This window comes from Musca vetustissima, unplaced genomic scaffold (genome assembly GCF_032173495.1).
Source record: "Musca vetustissima isolate MV318-11 ecotype Yass unplaced genomic scaffold, APGP_CSIRO_Mvet_v1 utg1901, whole genome shotgun sequence".
Classification (NCBI taxonomy): domain Eukaryota; kingdom Metazoa; phylum Arthropoda; class Insecta; order Diptera; family Muscidae; genus Musca; species Musca vetustissima.
The window spans coordinates 66822-88299 of NW_026881171.1; the positions used below are offsets into that span (position 1 = coordinate 66822).

At 34.7% G+C, this 21478-nt stretch overlaps 1 protein-coding gene across 1 annotated transcript; it reads left to right on the forward strand.

Annotated features, from left to right (window-relative positions):
• The first annotated feature begins 13136 nt into the window (after positions 1-13136).
• On the forward strand, positions 13137-13643 carry LOC133327199 (mucin-2-like). Its single transcript, XM_061535763.1, has one exon. It carries the CDS (start codon positions 13137-13139, stop codon positions 13641-13643), a length of 507 nt encoding a protein of 168 aa, XP_061391747.1.
• The last annotated feature ends 7835 nt before the right edge of the window (positions 13644-21478 follow it).

Sequence of the window (21478 nt, forward strand, 5' to 3'; positions counted from 1 at the left end):
ATTGTTAGTAGTTGCCATAAAAAAAAAATAATAGTAAAAAGTTTTATTTAGGAAAAATAAAATTTTATATTTAAAATTTGAAAACTCAAGCCTAGGTTCACTTGTTTGCAATTTGGGTGTGTATTATCTAAACTGTATAGTTATATTTGAATTTTTGAATGGTCCGCTATCCAAAATATTGGTCATAAAATCCAGTATATATGTGAAACCTATTTTCTATTTTCTGACAACTCTTTAAGCGAGGTAGAATACCTCCTCGCAGAAATATTTTTAATATGGGCCTGTATTACGAACTATTCCCCATGAAAGCCCCGTTTTTTATAGTGGTCAATATTACCCTACTTTGAATTATTTTATTTAAAAATTATTTTCGGCTTAAATAATAAACAAGTGAAAAAGCGTTAAGTTCGTCCGGGCCGAACTTTGGATACCCCCCACAATAGTTATACTGACAGATACATTCAATGAAATTATAGGGAACATACCAAAAAGTGAGCATATACCGATAATTCTACAAACCGGTTTATGTAAACATTATGTACACCAAATACAAACTTCAGCAATCTTTAATGGGGATTTTTCCTAAAATCTGTAAGATCCAAAAAGTGGACAGATAACGCATGGTAGAGTATAAAATCCTCACACTACTGTAATTTAGATTACAAAGTTATATGAGGGTATGCCTAAAGGGGGACCAATATTGATTACATAGAGTAGGAAATAGTGAATATTTGGGGATATCATTATATGAGGGCTATGCCTATGCCTCTATGAATGACCGGTATATGCCAATTTTGAACCCAGTATTTTGATTGTTTATATTGAAGAGATGCCTAAATGTCTGCCGATATATTTCATTATTGTTATGTTAGAGTTTTTTTTTATCACAATATATTTAGAAGGGGGAATGCTTACAACAGATGGCTAAATAGTCTTTGTAGGGTAAAAATGGATTATTCCCCGTAACGACTACCCAACCGCAACACACGGAAAAAATCATATAACTATTTTAATATAAACAAGTGAAAAAGCGTTAAGTTCGGCCGGGCCGAACTTTGGATACCCTCCACCATAAATATACTGGCAGGTACTAGAAATAATAATATGGGGAACATACCAAAAAGTTGACCTACACCGACATTTCTAAAAACAGATTATCTAAACCATAATGTAAACCATAACACAAATTTCCGAATTTTTTAATGGATAATTATACCCTTAGCCTTATGGCTAATGAGGGTGTATACACTTTAACACGGTGAAAATTTGTCTCATCGAAATATTGGGTTACATTTATACTGTGTGAAATTAAAACTTGTTATTCATAATTTAAACTAAGTATGTTTTGATTTTTATTTGTTCTATACTTCAAATTTGTTCATATACTTTTAAATATTTTTCACTGTAACTTGAATTGTTGAATAGCGTAGAAGGGTCTACAATTTGAATAAACCTGACTATATTCGGATGTTTATCAAAGGCCCTTGCTGTTTTTTCTTACGCTATTAACATTTTCTTTATGTGGTCTTTATGCCTTTCTGAGACCTACGCTAAATTTCATTTCATTCGGGAAAGTTTAGAGTCGTTTGAGTACAATGGGACTAATTTAAGTAAATCGATGTAGAGGAAAATTGGCACACGCTATTCGGTAGGCCGCACTCTTCAAAATTTAATCTCAATCAGACACCCGTTTGAAATATATATGCAAGCTGTGTCTGCATCTGCGCTAATTTCACCAACACGTAATAACGTCATTCAAGAGTCAATTTGATACGTTTTGCAAAATTTCGTGTCGAGATATATCAGTACATTGTACAAAATTGTGTGTCAATAGTAAAAACGTTGGGTCTTTAGTGCACAATTGACCTGAAACCGGAAGAAAATGTATATAGCAGCTATATATAAATCTGAACCGATTTTCACGAAACTTAGCACATATAATTCTAGACTAAGTTCAGTACGATATGACAAATTTCATGCAAATCGAAAAATATATAGGAGTTTTGGTGCATCATTTATATAAAAACGGACGAAACTATATATTGCAGGTATATCTAAATTTGAACCGATTTTCACGAAACTTAGTTCATCATTCTAGACTCAATTCACTACGCTATGACATTATTTAAATTTATTGCGTGTGTGCTATAGCTTCCAATGTAACGATCAAAATCGGTATATGGCGAAATATATGAACAAAAAAGAAAAACAAATCTGATATACTGAAAATTATTTCTTAACAATATTGTTAAGGTAAGACAACGTTTGCCGGGCCCGCTAGTTTTAATATAAACCAGTAAGGAAAGTAGTAAAGTCGGATGGGGCCGACTATATGATACCCTTCACCACTATGGATATATTAAACAGGACTATTATCATGAAATTATATGAAATAACATATGTGATATTTATCTAAATGTAGATCTATCCATAAACATGTCATTCGTTTGTTACAATGGAACAAAAGTATTTAAATCGACTTCAAACAAATGTCAATAGTTCATCCATTGAGCTAGGTCTGTACTTCTAGAAAACCCAACTACGTTATTCTATGCTCAATTTTGTACGTTGTGCAAAATTTGATGTCAATCTAACAAATATTAGGAATTTGATGCACAATTTACTTATATATGGATGCTATATCCAAATATGAACCGATTTCAACGAAGCTTGTCACAGGTTAGGTTATACTAATTTCAGTACGTTTTGTGCCTATCAGCCATATATTGGTTCCTTGGTGCGTCAAATACTTAAAATCAATCTATAATATAGGGGAGCTATATCTAAATCTCAACCGATTTCCACTAAACTTGGCACACATTATTCTGGATTAAATTAAAAACGCTATGCAACATAAGAAGTTGGTACAAAAATGATACGAAAATATATATCTACATCTGAATCGATTTTCACGAAACTCAGCACACTCATTCCAGCATCAATTCAGAACGCTATGCCAAAATTTGTGCAAATCGAAGGATACATGTGGTGCACCATTTACATTAAATCGGACGAAAATATATATGGGAGCTATATCTAAATCTGGACCGATTTTCACGAAACATACCAGACATCATTCTAGGCTCAATTCAGTGCGTTATGTCAATTTTCGTGCAAATCGAAAGATATATAGGGACTTTGGTGCACTATTTACATGAAATCGGACGAAACTATGTATGGGAGCTATATCTAAATTTGGACCGATTTTCACGAAACTTGGCTGACATCACTCTATGCTCAATTCAGTACGTTATGCCAAATTTCATGCAAATCGAAAGATATATAAGGACTTTTGGTGCACCATTTACATTAAATCGGACGAAACTATATATGGGAGCTATATCTAAATCTGGACCGATTTTCACGAAACATACCAGACATCATTCTAGGCTCAATTCAGTGCGTTATGTAAATTTTCGTGCAAATCGAAAGATATATAGGGACTTTGGTGCACAATTTACATGAAATCGGACGAAACTATATATGGTAGCTATATCTAAATCTGGACCGATTTTCACGAAACATACCAGACATCATTCTAGGCTCAATTCAGTGCGTTATGTCAATTTTCGTGCAAATCGAAAGATATATAGGGACTTTGGTGCACTATTTACATGAAATCGGACGAAACTATGTATGGGAGCTATATCTAAATTTGGACCGATTTTCACGAAACTTGGCTGACATCACTCTATGCTCAATTCAGTACGTTATGCCAAATTTCATGCAAATCGAAAGATATATAGGGACTTCGGTGCACCATTTACATTAAATCGGACGAAACTATATATGGGAGCTATATCTAAATCTGGACCGATTTTCACGAAACATACCAGACATCATTCTAGGCTCAATTCAGTGCGTTATGTAAATTTTCGTGCAAATCGAAAGATATATAGGGACTTTGGTGCACAATTTACATGAAATCGGACGAAACTATATATGGTAGCTATATCTAAATCTGGACCGATTTTCACGAAACATACCAGACATCATTCTAGGCTCAATTCAGTGCGTTATGTCAATTTTCGTGCAAATCGAAAGATATATAGGGACTTTGGTGCACTATTTACATGAAATCGGACGAAACTATGTATGGGAGCTATATCTAAATTTGGACCGATTTTCACGAAACTTGGCTGACATCACTCGATGCTCAATTCAGTACGTTATGCCAAATTTCATGCAAATCGAAAGATATATAGGGACTTCGGTGCACCATTTACATTAAATCGGACGAAACTATATATGGGAGCTATATCTAAATCTTGACCGATTTTCACGAAACATACCAGACATCATTCTAGGCTCAATTCAGTGCGTTATGTCAATTTTCGTGCAAATCGAAAGATATATAGGGACTTTGGTGCACAATTTACATGAATTCGGACGAAACTATATATGGTAGCTATATCTAAATCTGGACCGATTTTCATGAAACTTGGCAGACATCACTCTATGCTCAATTCAGTACGTTATGCCAAATTTCATGCAAATCGAAAGATATATAGGGACTTTGGTGCACAATTTACATGAAATCGGACGAAACTATATATGGTAGCTATATCTAAATCTGGACCGATTTTCATGAAACTTGGCAGACACCACTCTATGCTCAATTCAGTACGTTATGCAAAATTTCGTGCAAATCGAAAGATATGTAGGGACTTCGGTGCACCATTTACATTAAATCGGACGAAAATATATATGGGAGCTATATCTAAATCTGAACCGATTTTTCCCAATAGGGTTCGTCCTTGGGTCAAACAAATGAGCTGTGCCAAATTTCATCCAATTCGGATCATAAATGCGACCTGTACTTTGCTCACAAAAATACATGGACAGACAGACAGACGGACGGACATGCTTAAATCGACTTAAAAAGTGATTCTATGCATATTCTCAAAAGGAACCATGGGTCTATCTCGTTTCCTTTTGCCTGTTACAAACATATGCACAAAGACATAATACCCTGTACCACAGTGTGGTGAAGGGTATAAAAAGGGGGTTATATGGGGAGTACCCCTAAAAACGGGTGAATATTAATAATTTTTGGTGGGGAGATTTGTTAACATATACGACTACAAAATACCAAATTTCAGCGAATTCGGTTTAAAAACGCGCTCAAGAACCTCAAAATATCGAAAATTGCGGGTACCCTTATATAGGGGCTACCCGAAAAAATTGACCTATATTTATAATTTTTTGTGGAGAGATTTGCTACCCAATAAAAACTCAAATTACTAAATTTCAGCCAATTCGCTGAAAAAATCCGGTCAAAACCCCTCAAAAACTGGAAATTGGAAGGTACCCTTATATGGGGGCTACCAGAAAAAGTGGACCTATAGTTATAATTTTTAGTGGGGACATTTAGTACACAATAAGAACCCAAAATACCAAATTTCAGCGAATTCGGTTGAAAAACGCGCTCAAGAACCCTAAAATAGCGAAAGTTGGGGGGTACCCTTATATGGGGGCTACCCGAAAAAATTGGCCTACATTTATAATTTTTAGTATAGAGATTTGCTACCCAATAATAACTCAAAGTACCGAATTTCAGCGAATTCGGTCGAAAAATGCGATTAACCCCCAAAATACCGCAAAATTGAGGGTACCCTTATACGGGGGCTATCCCAAAATAAGGACCTATATTTATAATTTTTTGTGGAGACATTTAGTACCCAATATAGTAGATTTCAGCGAATTCGGTTGAAAAACGCGCTCAAGGACCACAAAATATCGAAAATTGGGGGGTACCCTTATATGGGAGCTGTGCCTAAACGTGGACCGATAAAGCCCATCTTCGAACTTGACCTGCCTGCAGACAAAGGACGACTCTATGCAAAAATTTGGCGATCTATCTCAATTCGTTTAGACGCTAGAGTGATTACAACAGACAGACAGACGGACAGACGGACATGGCGATATCGTCAGAGAATTTTACGCTGATCAAGAATATATATACTTTATAGGGTCGGAAATGATTATTTCGATGTGTTACAAACGGAAAAACAAAATTAATATACCCTCCGTACTATGGTGGAGGGTATAAAAATCCGGTCAAAACCCCCCAAAAACTGAAAATTGGGAGGTACCCTTATATGGGGGCTACCAGAAAAAGTGGACCTATATTTATAATTTTTAGTGGGGAAATTTGGTACTCAATAAGAACCCCATGTACCACATTTCAGTGAGTTCGGTTGAAAACCGCGCTCAAGAACCCTAAAATACCGGTAGCCCCCTTACATGGGGGCTACCCGAAAAACTTGACCTATATTTATAATTTTTAGTATAGAGATTTGCTACCCAACTCGAAGTACCGAATTTCAGCGAATTCGGTCGAAAAATGCGATCAAACCCCCCAAATATGGGGGCTACCAGAAAAAGTGGACCTATATTTATAATTTTTAGTGGGGAAATTTGGTACTCAATAAGAACCCCATGTACCACATTTCAGTGAGTTCGGTTGAAAACCGCGCTCAAGAACCCTAAAATACCGGTAGCCCCCCTTACATGGGGGCTACCCGAAAAACTTGACCTATATTTATAATTTTTAGTATAGAGATTTGCTACCCAACTCGAAGTACCGAATTTCAGCGAATTCGGTCGAAAAATGCGATCAAACCCCCCAAAATACCGCAAAATTAGGGGTACCCTTATATGGGGGCTATCCGAAAATTTATAATTTTTAGTGGAGAGATTTGCTACCCAACTCGAAGTATAAGACATGGCTATATCGTCATAGAATTTTACGCTGATCAAGAATATATATGAAATGATTATTTCGATGAGTTACAAACGGAAAAACAAAATTAATATACCCTCCATACTATGGTGGAGGGTATAATAAAAATGAAAACTCACTGATTGAAATTACAGCTAAACTTACATTTTTGTTGTGGAAAATATAGAACCAGATAACTTCTTTATATTTGACAAAAGCAAATTGTTTGAGTCTTGAGCTAAAAAAAAAATTATGTATTCAAAATCATGTTATATACCAAGGCAGGATTGTTATATTTCAAACATTTTCTCAGATATTGGGGGTGGTTCACATTACTCGATGTTACTCTACCTGAAGAGTAAAAAGCAGCAGGTGCCGCTTTCTTCAGCGAAAAACACATCGACGCAGGATAAGTTTAAGTGGCATAAGGTCAGCAGTTAAAGTCGGAAAGGACCTATCGGAGCCCTTCAATACCGAACGACGCAAAGGTGAACGAAAATGGGACTCCGTACACCAAACAACACATGTTATTCGCCTACACCGACGACATTGATATAAGGGTCGAACATTGCGAGCGGTAACAGCCACCTTTGAACAAATTGAGCAGGACTCTGTCAAAGTGGGTCTGGCAATAACTGGCGAGAAGACCAATCTGATGGTATCAACGCGCAAGATGTTCTGTAGACTCAGACCAACTGTGGAACTTGAGAACTCCAGCTTCGAGGTAGTTACAGATTTTATATACCTTGGTACCGCCATAAATAAAACTAATGACATCAGTTATGAAATTCAGAGAAGGTTAGTGTTGGCCAACAGATGCTACTATGGTCTAAGTAATGAATTCATAAGCAAGTCCACCTCTCGCCAGACCAAACCCACACTCTACAAGACGCTGATACTACCCTACTATCAGAAGCATGGGTACATAAATCTCTGCAAATTCGTTATAACCGTACTGTATTATTCTTTCATTTGACCCAGTAAAATTTTTTCAATTTATGCAGAAAAAATCAATTTCTTCCGATTAATGGGAGGATCTTGCAGGGGCTAGAACAAATATGTTTTAATTTATGCATCTTTAAGGGTACCCACCTTTCTCGATTTAAGTTTTGGCGATTTTCAAACGGCTGGCAAATGAACGTACATTATTTTGAAGATTGTAATTTTGCATACATATATTTGAACTTAAGGGAACCCCCCCCCATTCTCGATTTTTTATTTTTAAGATTTTAAATGGGCTGGTAAATGAATACCAATGCTTGTTAAGGTTTGTAACTTTGCACATATATATTTGAAGATTTAAAGAGGAAGAAAAATAATTTACAAAAAAATTTTGTTGTTGTTTTGTTGTTGTTTTTTGTGATCAAAGAAAAGTCCTTATTTTTGATGGCGGGCATGATAACTCCTCACTGAAACATCGGAATCCGAAAATTTCAACGGTGTTAGAAAGAGTACATGTCTGGCTCTCGTATGAACTAGGATTATTGACTTCGCTCTAAAATTAACAAAATGGCGGACCTTTGAAAAAATATTTTTGGAAAATCGCCGATTTTTTACCAAAAACCAAGTTAAAAAATATGGAAGATCTTCACCGATTGGCTTTATCCTAGTTCATACGATAGATATACACTCACAGAGAAACGTGTAAAAATTTGAAATCGATTGGGTTATTAGTTTTTGAGTTATCGTGCCCGCCATTCCGCCATTTAGAGAAAAACGCGTTTAAAGTTTGAGAAGCCCTTCAGCCGTCACTTGATATTGACACAATAAATCGGCTATATCTTCAAGAGTTCTTGAGATTTTTACTTGAAATTTTGCAGGGACATTCTTGAATTAGTGTAGATTGGAATTAAGTCAACAAAAATTTTGACCCCGAGAATGGGGGGGGGGTCCCCTTAAAGGATAACAAATGTAGATGACATAATTTTGTTGTTTTTTGTAATTGAAGAAATGTCCTTCTTTTCGAAAAAATCCAAAAATGCCAACTACATTCAAAACAGTACATGGCTGGTTCTGATTTGAACTAGCGCCATCACACAAAAACTAACAAAATATTGAACTTATAAAATAAGATTTTTGGAAAATTCCCTATTTTCGGTCCACACAAATAGATTGTATAAAAATATTACTCATGAAACATAATGCATGTGAAATTTTATAATGTCCTCTTTACATAATGGTGCTGCCTATTCACGCATGTTATGGGCATTTTATAATATCTTCTTAGTGAGTTGTTATCAGCGTTGTTTTCTAATTATATTAATAGTTTTTATATAATAATACTTATCAATCACTTATACATATAATCAAATCTAATTTCTTGTATATTTAATTATGCACTTCTGTGTTGTGGTTCATGTCTAATACCTTCAATTGATTGAAGGAAAATAATTTCACAACAAACTAATTACTCCAATCGTTGTCCTTTACATTTCAATTTGATTTGTTCGAAAATATTCCATTTGTTCAAAATGGTCGGAGTGGTCGTTTGTATTCCATTCGTTTTGAAGCATTTTATATATATTTTTTTTTATTTTACAATTGGTATCTTCGAGTAGAGGGAAACGCCTTTTTGTGAGTACTTTGCTAAGTACTTGGAATGTTTGTAGTTGGTTGTAGCTAAATGGCAATAACTATTCAAAATTGGCATGATGGAAAATTGGAAAATAAACCTGTTAGGAAAGTGGTAAAGTCCGACTGGGCCGACTATATGACATTCTTCACCACTTGTGGTATATTCGATATATGTATCACCTACATAGACGCCGACTTTTCGAAGAAACATTAACATGAAATTTAACGAACTTAAATGTGTTATTTTTATCTATATATAAACCGACAAACATTAATCCCTACACATGCCATTCTGTAAATCGATCGATTTTCTAAATCGATTTAAAGCAAAGTATGCTGAACTATTTAAAATTTAACTCAATCAGACGCCATCGGGTGTACAATTAACATGAATAGGTCGAAATTATATATGGAAGCTATGCATGTCTAAATCTGAACCGGTTTCAGAGAAACTTGCCAAAGTTTATGTTGTATTAACTTCAGTACGTTGTGTCAATCGGCCTAGGTATAGGTCTTTAGTGCACCGTTTACTTGAAATCGGACGAATATATATGTAAATCTTTACCGATTTCAAGAAAACTTGACACATGTAAGGTTATACTAAATTCTGTATATTATACAAAATTGTGTACCAATCGGCCAAACTTTGAGGTTTAAATGCACAACTTACATTAAATCGGAGGAAAATATATATGGGGGTCATTTTAAATCTGAAGCGATTTTCTCGATGATTTTAGATTCTTTTCAGTGCGCTTTGCAAAATAAACACACATCATTCTGGACTCAATTCAGTACACTATACAATATTTCGTACAAATATATATATATATATACAGGGACTTTGGTACACCATTTGCATTAAATCCGACAAAAATATATATGGGAGCTTTATCTAAATCTGAACCGATTTTCACGAAACTTAACACATAATTTTAGTTTTAATGTAGAACGCTATGCCAAATGTCGTGCAAATCGAAAGATATACATTTTTTTACATTAAATCGGACGAATATATATATATATATATATATATATATATGGGAGCTATATGTCAATATGAACCAAGTTTCACGAAACTTAGCAAAAATCATTCTAGGGGGCTTTGGTACACCATTTATATAAAGTCGGCGAAAGTATATATGGGAACTATATGTAAATCTGAACCGATTTTTACGAAACTTAGCACAAATCATTCTAAATTTTATCAGTACGAAATGCGAAATTTAGTTTTAATGTAGAACGCTATGCCGAATGTCGTGCAAATCGAAAGATATACAGGGACGTTAATACACAATTTACATTAAATCGGACGAAAATATATATGGGACCTATATGTCAATTTGAACCGATTTTCACTATACTTAGCAAAAATCATTCAAGGGGGCTTTGGTACACGATTTATATAAAGTCGGCGAAAATATATATGGGATCTATATCTAAATCTGAACCGATTTTTACGAAACTTAGCACAAATCATTCTAGATTTGCTTCAGTGCGAAATGCGAAATTTTGTGCAAATCGAAAGAAATATAGGGGCAAAATTTCGTGCAAATCGAAATAAATATAGGGGCTTTGGTACACCATTTATATAAAATCTAAATCTGAATCGATTTTCACAAATTTTCTATAGGGTTCGTTCTTGAGCCATATAAATGATCTGTCCAAATTTCATCCAAATTGGATTATAAATGCAACATGTACTTTGTTTACAATTTAACATCAACACGGACGGACGGACGGACATCCATAAATCGACTAATAAAGTGATTCTATGTATATTTTTAAAGGGAACCATGGGTGTATCTCGCTTCCTTTTGCTTGTTACGAACATATTCACAAGGATATAATACCCTGTACCTTAGTATGGTGAAGAGTATAAAAAAACAGTGAGCGGAGCAGTATAGTCGGACGGGGCCGACCATTCGATACCCTACACAACTTCCACGAAAATCTAACATTGTATTGTTCTATATTCTGAGTTTGGGCAATATTTCACGATTTTTTCACCCTCTTGGCCGACTAGAGGTCAACAAATATTATTAATATTCAGTACAGCCCTTCTAATTACTTGTCCAGATTCCCTTCACCGTGGGTTGTGATGTTCGGCTTTCAATTGTGGCCTATAGATCAACTGAAATAAACACAAAAATTAAGTTTTCGGTCCACTTCATCCCAATATTATTATCTGATATGATTATATGTGTTGTCCTTGACTATACCTGGATACTCACGGAAAATTTCAAAGCGATTAGTGCCATATTTTCGCCCTCTAGTGTGGAAATGGGTTACTAAATAATATATGAATACATACCTGCATATAAGTGTATCTCCCACATCTGAGTACATACGACAATATAATTGGTATCAATTTAAAAGTCAACCACTCCTCTTGGATACACTTTCAACTTCTCGGGTCCATGTCCTTCAGGGGTAAATATATACGCCATTGAATACAAATTTTGCCCTTTTTCACACAAATGTCAGTGCCCATATTGACCGATCTTTATCAAAATTAAGTATTTGGTTTATTTCATCCCCTAAATATTAACCGATCTTTACCAAAAACAGTCCTACATGAAAAATTTCGTGACGATTGGTCCATAAATGTGGGCTGTATCGTGTTTACAAATTATAATGGACGGACGGACACACATGTCTAGATCGACTCAGCTAGTCGAGATATGACGATCGTTATACCAATAATTCGCGGCGTTACAAACTCTTGGGGCTGCACAAAGCTATAATACCTTGACAACATATTTGTGTAGGGTATAAATATTTAATGAATATTTTCATAATACCGTTCATAATTAATGTTTTGCATATTGGGCATGTACCGAAGTAAAAATATATATTCTATCAAAAAATGTAAGCATTTCATTAATGTCACAATATTTTCCTGTTGATATGAAAAACAAGCCCTACCGAATGTTTAACATTGTATATGATTGTTCCAATGACGCAGAACATGGAAATGCAAGTAAGAAGAAACGTGACAAGACATAACAAAGATGAAGAAATCATAAAATCAAAATAAAAAGGTTAAAACGACAAATAGTTCTGTCACATCTTCTGACAAGAAACCAGCATTAAAAGTTTTATGAATTATATTCATAAAATGCTGAAATCCGGACATTGTCAACATTTTCTGAACACTATTCATATAATATAGGAATTATTTTTTTTTGTGGACATACAAAGGCTACACGTTATTTTCGGTATGTTCAAGGTCTTATCTGATTCTATCTTGCAATACTCCAAAAATACCTACTTCTCTCTTAAATTACTCAAATGTTATTTAACGTCTTCTTCTACCTTCCATAGGAGCCCCCATTTTTTATTTTATCTTAAGCAATTTTTGTAAATTTTTTACATAAGCAGAAAAATTGAATTTCGTTACCTAGGACCACACCCTAGGTACCATAATTTAAATAAAGTTTAAATTTAATTTCTTTCTTCCCTTTGATGATAATGTAAAACGTGTGTTGTTAAATTTCATAACAACATTTCCATGAACCACTCCCAGTGAAAAAATCGTATATATACAGTCAACACACTTGTAACACTTGCTTGTTAATTTACAATTCTTTGATGAAATACCCATCGCTTTGGAAAAAATATGGTATTCGGTAAATAAAGAATATGGATTTTTTTATTTGTATTGTAAAATAAATTAATTAACACACATTTGTTTGTTATAGGATATGGTGGAGCGATATGTATCCTTTGTCTTGGGTTGCTGCTAAACAATGACGTTGACTGCCTTGGTATTAGCAGTGGGGGCAATTATTTCAATAATTTTGAATTAATTCTAAAACTATTGTTTAGCGGCGCAGGGATGACAAACACTCAACCAAATAATACCAATACTAACACTAATACAACTACTGTGACACAAAACAATGTAACATTTCCGGATCGAGGTAATGTACCTGTTGACAACACTACTTGTCCAACTACTACTGCATGTCCACCTATTAAAAATTGTCCATCAATTATCAAGTGTACTACCAAATGTCCACCTGTTATAAAATGTCCACCGTGTCCACCTATTACGAAATGTCCAACTACTACCACAACATGTCTACCAATTCCTGAACATTTGATTACAGATCCAACGCCGGAACACTTGAAGCCCGCCAATACACTTGTGTCATTAAACGATTGTGCTTCGCTGCCGGATAATGTCTTCTTGACCGATGCCCGACATTGCCGTCGTTTCTATATTTGCCAAAGGGGTCGTACCAAACGTCAACATTGTTCCTTGTCCCAGTGGTTTGATCGTGAAACATTAACGTGTCGTGACCGAAAATTGGTTACAAATTGTCCAGCTAAAAGATCTTAACTTACCTATGGAATATTTTTTTAGGCAAAATATGAGCGAAATGTGATCTTATAAAAAAACACATTTAATAGTTACCAATAAAGATATGAAGCTATCTCTTATTGTATAAAAGGGTCGTCAGAAAAAAAAATCATGTTTTGTGGCGATTTTTTTCTTCTGGGGTTTTCATATACTCATTAAGGAATTTCGTTCCCAATAGGAATTTGCCACCCCCAAAATCTTGTCGCACAGTGTAAATGGACGAAAATATACATGAGAACTATATCTAAATCTGTACCGATTCTCATCAATCTATTTTTATACCCTTCACCACAGTGTGGTACAGGGTATTATGTCTTTGTGCATATGTTTGTAACATGCAAAAATAATCGAGATAGACCCATGGTTCCTTTTGAGAATGTGCATAGAATCACTTTATGAATCGATGTATGCATGTCCGTCTGTCCGTCCGTCTGTCCATGTATTTTTGTTAACAAAGTACAGGTCGCATTTATGATCCGATTTGGATGAAATTTGGCACAGGTCACTTAATTGGCCCAAGGACGAACCCTATTGAAATTGGAAAAAATCGGTCCACGTTAAGCCATAGGTCCCATATAAGGGTACCCATATAAGGGTATTTTGAGGTTATTTAGCGCGTTTTTTAACTGAATTTGATGAAATTTGGTACTTTGACTTCTTATTGGGTAGCAAATCTTCCCACAAAAAATTATAAATATAGGTCAATTTTTTCGGATAGTCCCCATATAAGGGTACCCCCAATTTTCGGTATTTTGAGGGTTTTGATCGCATTTTTCGACCGAATTCGCTGAAATTTGGAACTTTGAGTTTTTATTGGGTAGCAAATCTCCCTACTAAAAATTATATATTTTGAGGTTCTTGAGCTCGTTTTATAACTGAATTCTCTGAAATTTTGTACGTTGGGTTCTTATTGGGTATCAAATATATAAGGGTACCCTCATATAAATTTACCCTCAATTTTCGGTATTTTGGGGTTCTAGAGCGCGTTTTTCAACCAAATTCTTTGTACACTGTGGTACAGGGTATTATGTCTTTGTGCATATGTTTGTAACAGGCAAACGGAATAGAGATAGACCTATGCTTCCTGTTGAGAATATGCATATAATCACTTTTTGAGTCTATTTATGCATATCCGTCCGTCCGTCCATGTATTTTTGTGAAAAAAGTATAGGTTGCATTTATGATCCGATTTGGATGAAATTTGACGCCTGTCACTTATTTGGACCAAGGACGAAGCCTATTGGAGAAAATCGGTCCAGATTTAGATATAGTTCCCATATATAGTTCCTCCGATTTTATGTAAATGTGCACAAATCTTCCAATATTAGTCCGATTGAGACAACATTTTGCACAGAGTACTGTACATTGCCGCACAGTGTAAATGGACGAAAATAATACATTTAATACATGCCAAGTTTTGTTGAACTCGGTTCAGATTTAGATATAGATTGGTCCGATTTTATGTAAATGGTGCAACAAACTCCTAATATTGGTCCAATTGAGACAAAATTTTGCACAGAGTACTGACTTAGGTCCAGATTGATGTATGCGAAGTTTTGTTCACATCTAGATATAGCTCCCATATAAAGCTTCGTCCGATTTTATGTAAATGTGCACCAAACTCCTAACATTAATCCGATTGAGACAACATTTTACACAGGTACTGACATAGGTCTAGATTGATACATGCCAAGTTTTGTTGAACTCGGTTCAGATTTAGATATAGCTCCCATATATTTTTTCGTCCGAATTATGTCCGATTGAGACAAAATTTTGCACAGAGGTTGTGTTAAAATCGGTTCAGATCTAATTATAGCTCCCATATATTATTTCTTCCGATTTTATGGAAATGATGCACCAAACTCCCAAAATTGGTCCGATTGAGACAAAATATACCTCATATATATATATATATATATATAAATATATAAAGTTGAAATCGATTCAGATATTTTTGTCCGACTTTATGCAAATGGAGGAGCCTTTGTCAATTTTTCATAAATTTCAGATTGGTATGTTTATGGATTGTTTTAATTTAGTTAAAATATCTGTGTACTTCACGCCGTTAATTTCGTCCGATTCCATTTCAATGGTCCCCCCAAGATGCTATGTCTATTCTATCCAAAGGATATTGTACATATGATAATCTATCCCACATTGGTGAAGGGTATCATATAGTCGGCCTTGTCCGAACTTTTCTTTCTGGTTTCTTCTGGGAACTTTCTTTTCTGGTTTCTTCTGGTGTTTTACATATACTCACCACGGGTTTTCATCCCCATTAGGAATTGTCCAACCCCCAAAATCTTGTCGCACAGTGTAAATGGACGAAAATATACATAGGAACTATAACTTAATCTGAACCGATTCTCATCAATTTATTTCTTAAATATTTATGATTTATAATGTATCTTCCTGCTTCTCTTTAATATTATTTCGCAGTCTATTATATGGGAAGTCTAATATATATTTCGTATTTCTCCAACCTAACAACACCCTTTAACGTAGAAAGCAAAACAATAATCTAACCACCTTTCAAGTTATGAATATTTTAGTTGATTGGTCAATTACAATTACAAGTCAATTGTGTGGGGTTTCTCTGGAATCCCTTTCCATAGCCATAATATTTTCTATATACAGGTGGGGATGATTTTATAAATGGCTAAAAGTTGTATTACACATACCTAAGTAACACACATACACATCTATATTGTACGAATGGGGCGGCAAGTAATCTCCGGCCAGTTTATATGTCATTCATAAATCCATTATTAATTAAACACACACACACAAACATACACGCATGACAATTTGAATGGCTTCGTTTCAATTTGTTGTTATTGGTGTATAGGTATTGTGATTTTTATGTTTTTGGTTTTTGTTAATGGAGATTATTTGTGGACGATTGGAAACAATCAGAGTGGTAGTGGTGGAGGGTAGTATCTCCACGTGTTGTGGTATTGATTTAAATTGTAGTTTAATACATTATAATTTGAGTTATTAGCCGAAATTGTCTTAAGAAAATAACATGTTCATAAGATGTAGGTAGGATTATTAATTAAATTATATATTAAAAAAAATTAGAGAAGAATTATAGAATATGTTGAAATCGGTTCAGATTAATTTATAGCAACCAATTTGTGCACCAACGACTCAATTTTTTCGATCGAAATTGAAGTTTTGCACCTTGTACCGAAATGAGAGCATAATGTTTTCTCTAATCGGGCAAGACTGTGGAATCTGCACTGTACGAAGTGGTAGGCTATATTGAGAGGAACATGAAAAATTCAAATTTTACGCTGGCCACCTTCTTAGATATAGAGGGAGCCTTTAACAACGTTAAACTTGAATCCATAAACCACTCACTTAGGGAAGTTGGCATTCCTTATACCCTGACATATTGGATAGATAAAATGCTTAACAGCAGAATTTTAAATTCAAGTGTGGGGGATACCAAAATCAGGAAAACGGTAACTAGAGGCACACCTCAAGGAGGGGTGCTTTCGCCGTTTCTATGGCTACTGGTAATTAATATCATATTGAGGGAATTGGACGGGAAAGGTATCAAAGTTGTAGCTTACGCGAACGACAGTGTCCAGGAGGAAGAGATGTACTTTCAATGAAATTTGTTTACATCGTAGAACTTACAAGAACTAAGGACTGCGGGAGCCATTGTTTCGCTAGGATCAGTCGGTTGGGGGGGTTCGGTCCTTGTCCTTATAAATCATTTATCCACTGCATATAATTACTATAGACTCCCTTTTTAATTGAATAAAGCTATTACTATTGTACTCTACTGGGCCAAGTTTACTAATTACAAAATCCCCAAATTAGTCGTTATTGAAGAAATAATATATATAAAAAAAAAAAATAATAACATTTTGTCCTTTAACATGTTGATGCTCACTGATGTTTTCGTGAGATCGTGCTTCAAAACCCACACCATCCTATATCCTGTAAGCACTTAATTGTTTAACAGGATCCCAAAATATACTTACATCTTCTTCTTCAGAACATCACTCGGCAGGAAAACATAATGCGATTATTTTACCAAGCCATTCTTTGGCATACGAAACTTAATTTATTCATGACATCAATAATTTTAACTATTTGAAGTATCATATGAAATATTATATTTATAATAAGAAATTAATTTATAAAATTGCAAACAAAAATATATATGTATATAAATATAAAAATACTGATCCTAAAAGGGTTAAGAATCTCAATCATATTGTTTCAATGAAATAACTTCAGTAAAGAAAAGATATACAAAAAAAGTAAACAAACCGAAAATGTGTTTGTCACAATTACATATTGACATACTTATTGATATAGGAGTGCAGAGATTTTGTATTTCTTTTTGTTTTATCTTTTCCTAATCATAACAGTGAGAGAGATCACAAAAGAAGAAGAAGACAAATGATAAAACTGTTATACAGCATCATAATTGAGCAATTGAGTTTAATTCTTTTTGTATTCTCTCTTTACATGTTATAATTATCGTAATAATGTAAGAGAAACTAGAATAGCGCAAACACCAGAGAAAATAAAGAACAGCTGATCAACTTACCATCAATATCATATGATGAAGGCCTTCTGCATATTCGTTGATGGTTGCTGCAAAAAGAATGTTATTGGATATCTATGGAGCTTTCTCTTACATAAGGGAGTTCTCTGTTTAAAAAAGAAATAAAAAAGCACTCTAAAATATAAAATACTCATAAATTATAATAATTAAAAGAGATGATTATACTTAATATACATTCATCCTAATATAATGGCTAGTTGGGCATTGGATGCCAGGGACATGTCATCTTGTGGGTTGGACTGTACGTTGATGAAACACCATGCATCATACCATGTGACAAGTTGAATTGACGTATTTTTTTATTTTTTTGGAATTTAATGTATCCAATAGATATTTTCCTGTATGCTATCTTGCCGTGACAATATTTGATGATATAGCCAGGATGAATTGCATCAATTTTTCAATGGGTGTTTTATGTAATGTATTGGTGGCATGGATACATAGCTATAACATGATCCTTAATAATATTGGGACGATTAGATGTCCTACTGAGAGTTGGATCGTGGATGTTAGCTCTACTAGACGGCTGATGGCATAGCTGTAGAGCTCATTATGCGTATATGCCTGTGTGTTCAAAATTTATTGTCTGGTTATTCTGAGCGATGGTACATGGCAATTGCTTTCCTCTTTACTCGGGGCAACAATAAAAAGGTGATCACGCTACCTTGGGGCAGCGTGAATTTTATGGTTAAGAAAATTCTCACTTGATCACCGGAGTATGTTGTGTGTTTAATCTTAAATAAAATAACTAGGTTATAAGCGCACTTGTCTAAGATTATACTTTTCTCACCATCAGAATCACAGGAGTTATTATTTAAAGTTTTAAAAGGTGAAATCGAATATAAATTTCTCTACAAAGTTGGGTGATGTAATTTTTAAGCACTGATTAATTTCTAGATATTTTTTTGTTCTGAACACTTGAGAAGCTGGATAGAAAAGGAAGTTGACGAAAAGGTTTTTGCAACTTAATACCTTGAAATTAAGGTAATGTGACATTTACGTCAAAACATAGAAATTCGTGTTTCCACATTTAGTCTTTCCACTCAAAGTTGCAACATAATGTAGTTGATCAGAAAAATTAAAGTTGATCACAAAATTAAAGAAAAAATATAAATAAAGTTTATTTATAATAAAAAAGAAGAAAACATTATAAAATTCTGTAATTTCATACTTAGTTAGAAATGTTTGTTACAGCAAATTATGTTTGTTACAGCTCGATATGTTGGACAGACATATTGATCTCTCAGTGAGGTTACAAACCATTTACGGTCATAAGCTATACCTGAAGTTCTTTAGAACTAAAACAGCGGATCAAAATAAAAAAATGAAATAGCTTAAGGTCATTAAGATTTAACTGTCAATATTTTTCATTTGCTTTTGAGCAATTCGTAACAACATTTTGATGTGAATAATTCTGAAAAATTGATTGTGCAAAAAAAATATATTTAATATAATTTTTACACTAAAGAGGAATGTGGAATAAAAAAAAAAAAAAAACGACAATATGTACAATTTGGAAACTACTAAAAAATGCATTATATTAAATAATTGGTGGTCATGGCGGAGGAGAAACATCTTGGATACAAAGTGCAACCAAATGGATTTGGATAGTTTGTGGAGGATTAGGTAAATGTAATATAGCTTAAAATTTATGTGCGGACGGTTTAGGTTATTTCGGATATGGTATAAAAAAGGTTTGATTAATTGAAAAAGTGATTGTTTTAATATGGTCTTTAGAAAACGGACATTACAAAACGAGGTAATTTGCTCATTTTTGACCGCAAATTAACTAGAAAAAGGACGTTTAAGTACGTATGTCCTTCGCGTGAAATGTGCCTATCAATTTTCCATTTTGGTCCTCGAGAATGTAGTAATGACTCCCGAGTTTCTCTCTGACCTTAGCTTTAAGAAATACTGGTGCGAGCTTGGCGTTAAAATGCTTTTCCATACTGCTTTGGGCAAAATTTCGTCTATAGACTTCTTGCCCTACAGTAAATGTTTCATGACGAGTACGTAAATTGTACTGGTTTTTATTTCGATCGTAAGCTGCCTTTATCTGCTTTCTTAGGTCTTGTCGGATAAGGGATAACTGGTCATTCCGTGAGATCTGTACGGAAGATTCATTTAAAAGATGTAATTTCCTTAGAAGTTCATAAGTAGACCCATGCGTTATCATGTCAAATCCGAAGAGTGCATGATAGGGTGAGCAATCTATTGACTGGTGAATAGAATTTCGAAGAGCGCAACTGATTGCCGAAAGATTTTCATCCCACTGGCGATGGTCATTTTTGAGATATGCTCTAATTCCAGCGATAAGCGATCTATTCACTCTTTCCGAGGCATTTGACTGTGGCGAATATAACGCCGTGTATACATGATTTATGCCAAGAGAGGTGAAGAATGCATTTAAGTCATTAGCTCGGAATTGGCTTCCATTATCGCTAATGATGGTCTCAGGTACGCCATATATGTGAAAAATGTGCGTCTTAAGGAAGTCTTGTATGGCTGTAGACGTAAATTTTTTGAGAGGAAAAAGCCAGTGAAATTTCGTTAAGTGGTCGAGTACTATCAATAACCCTATATGCCCACTTTTACTTCGGGGATAAGGCCCGAGGATGTCAACATACATTCTTTGGAAAGGCCGTATTGATATTGCTGGATTGCCCATTGCAGGTTTCATGACCATGTTAGGTGCTTTTGTCTGTTTGCAGATTTCGCATTGCCTGACATAGGTCCTGACATCTGACACCATTCCTGGCCAAAAGAAGTGTCTTCTAAGAAGTTGAATTGTTTTATTCATACCTCCATGAGAATTAACCGGAGTATCGTGGGCAACTGAAATAGTTTTTTGCCTTAACCTGAGCGGAACCCATAATTTCCAGGCTTCTTGTTCCTGAGCTTCTTCACCTGTGTAATGTTGTGTTCTAAAATAAACATATTTGTCTACAACTTTTACATCAGGGAGCTTTTCTTGATTTTGTAATACATTTTCTTTAAGCTTTGTATACTCCTCATCGTAGAAAAAGGGCGATTCTAAATCTATTTCCGGTTCTGATATTTCAATACCTAAAACTTCACCTTCCGGTATTCTTGATAAAGCATCCGGGACAACGTTATCCTTCCCTTTTCTATGTTTTATCGAGAATTTATAGGTTTGGAGCTTAAACACCCACCTCGCTAGCCGGCCACTTAGATCTGGTTGCCGCATTAGCCAAAGTAGACTCGA

What these genes read in the sequence shown, in the direction of transcription:
- LOC133327199 (XM_061535763.1), top strand. Translation starts at nt 13,137, where the DNA reads ATGACAAACACTCAACCAAATAATACCAATACTAACACTAATACAACT.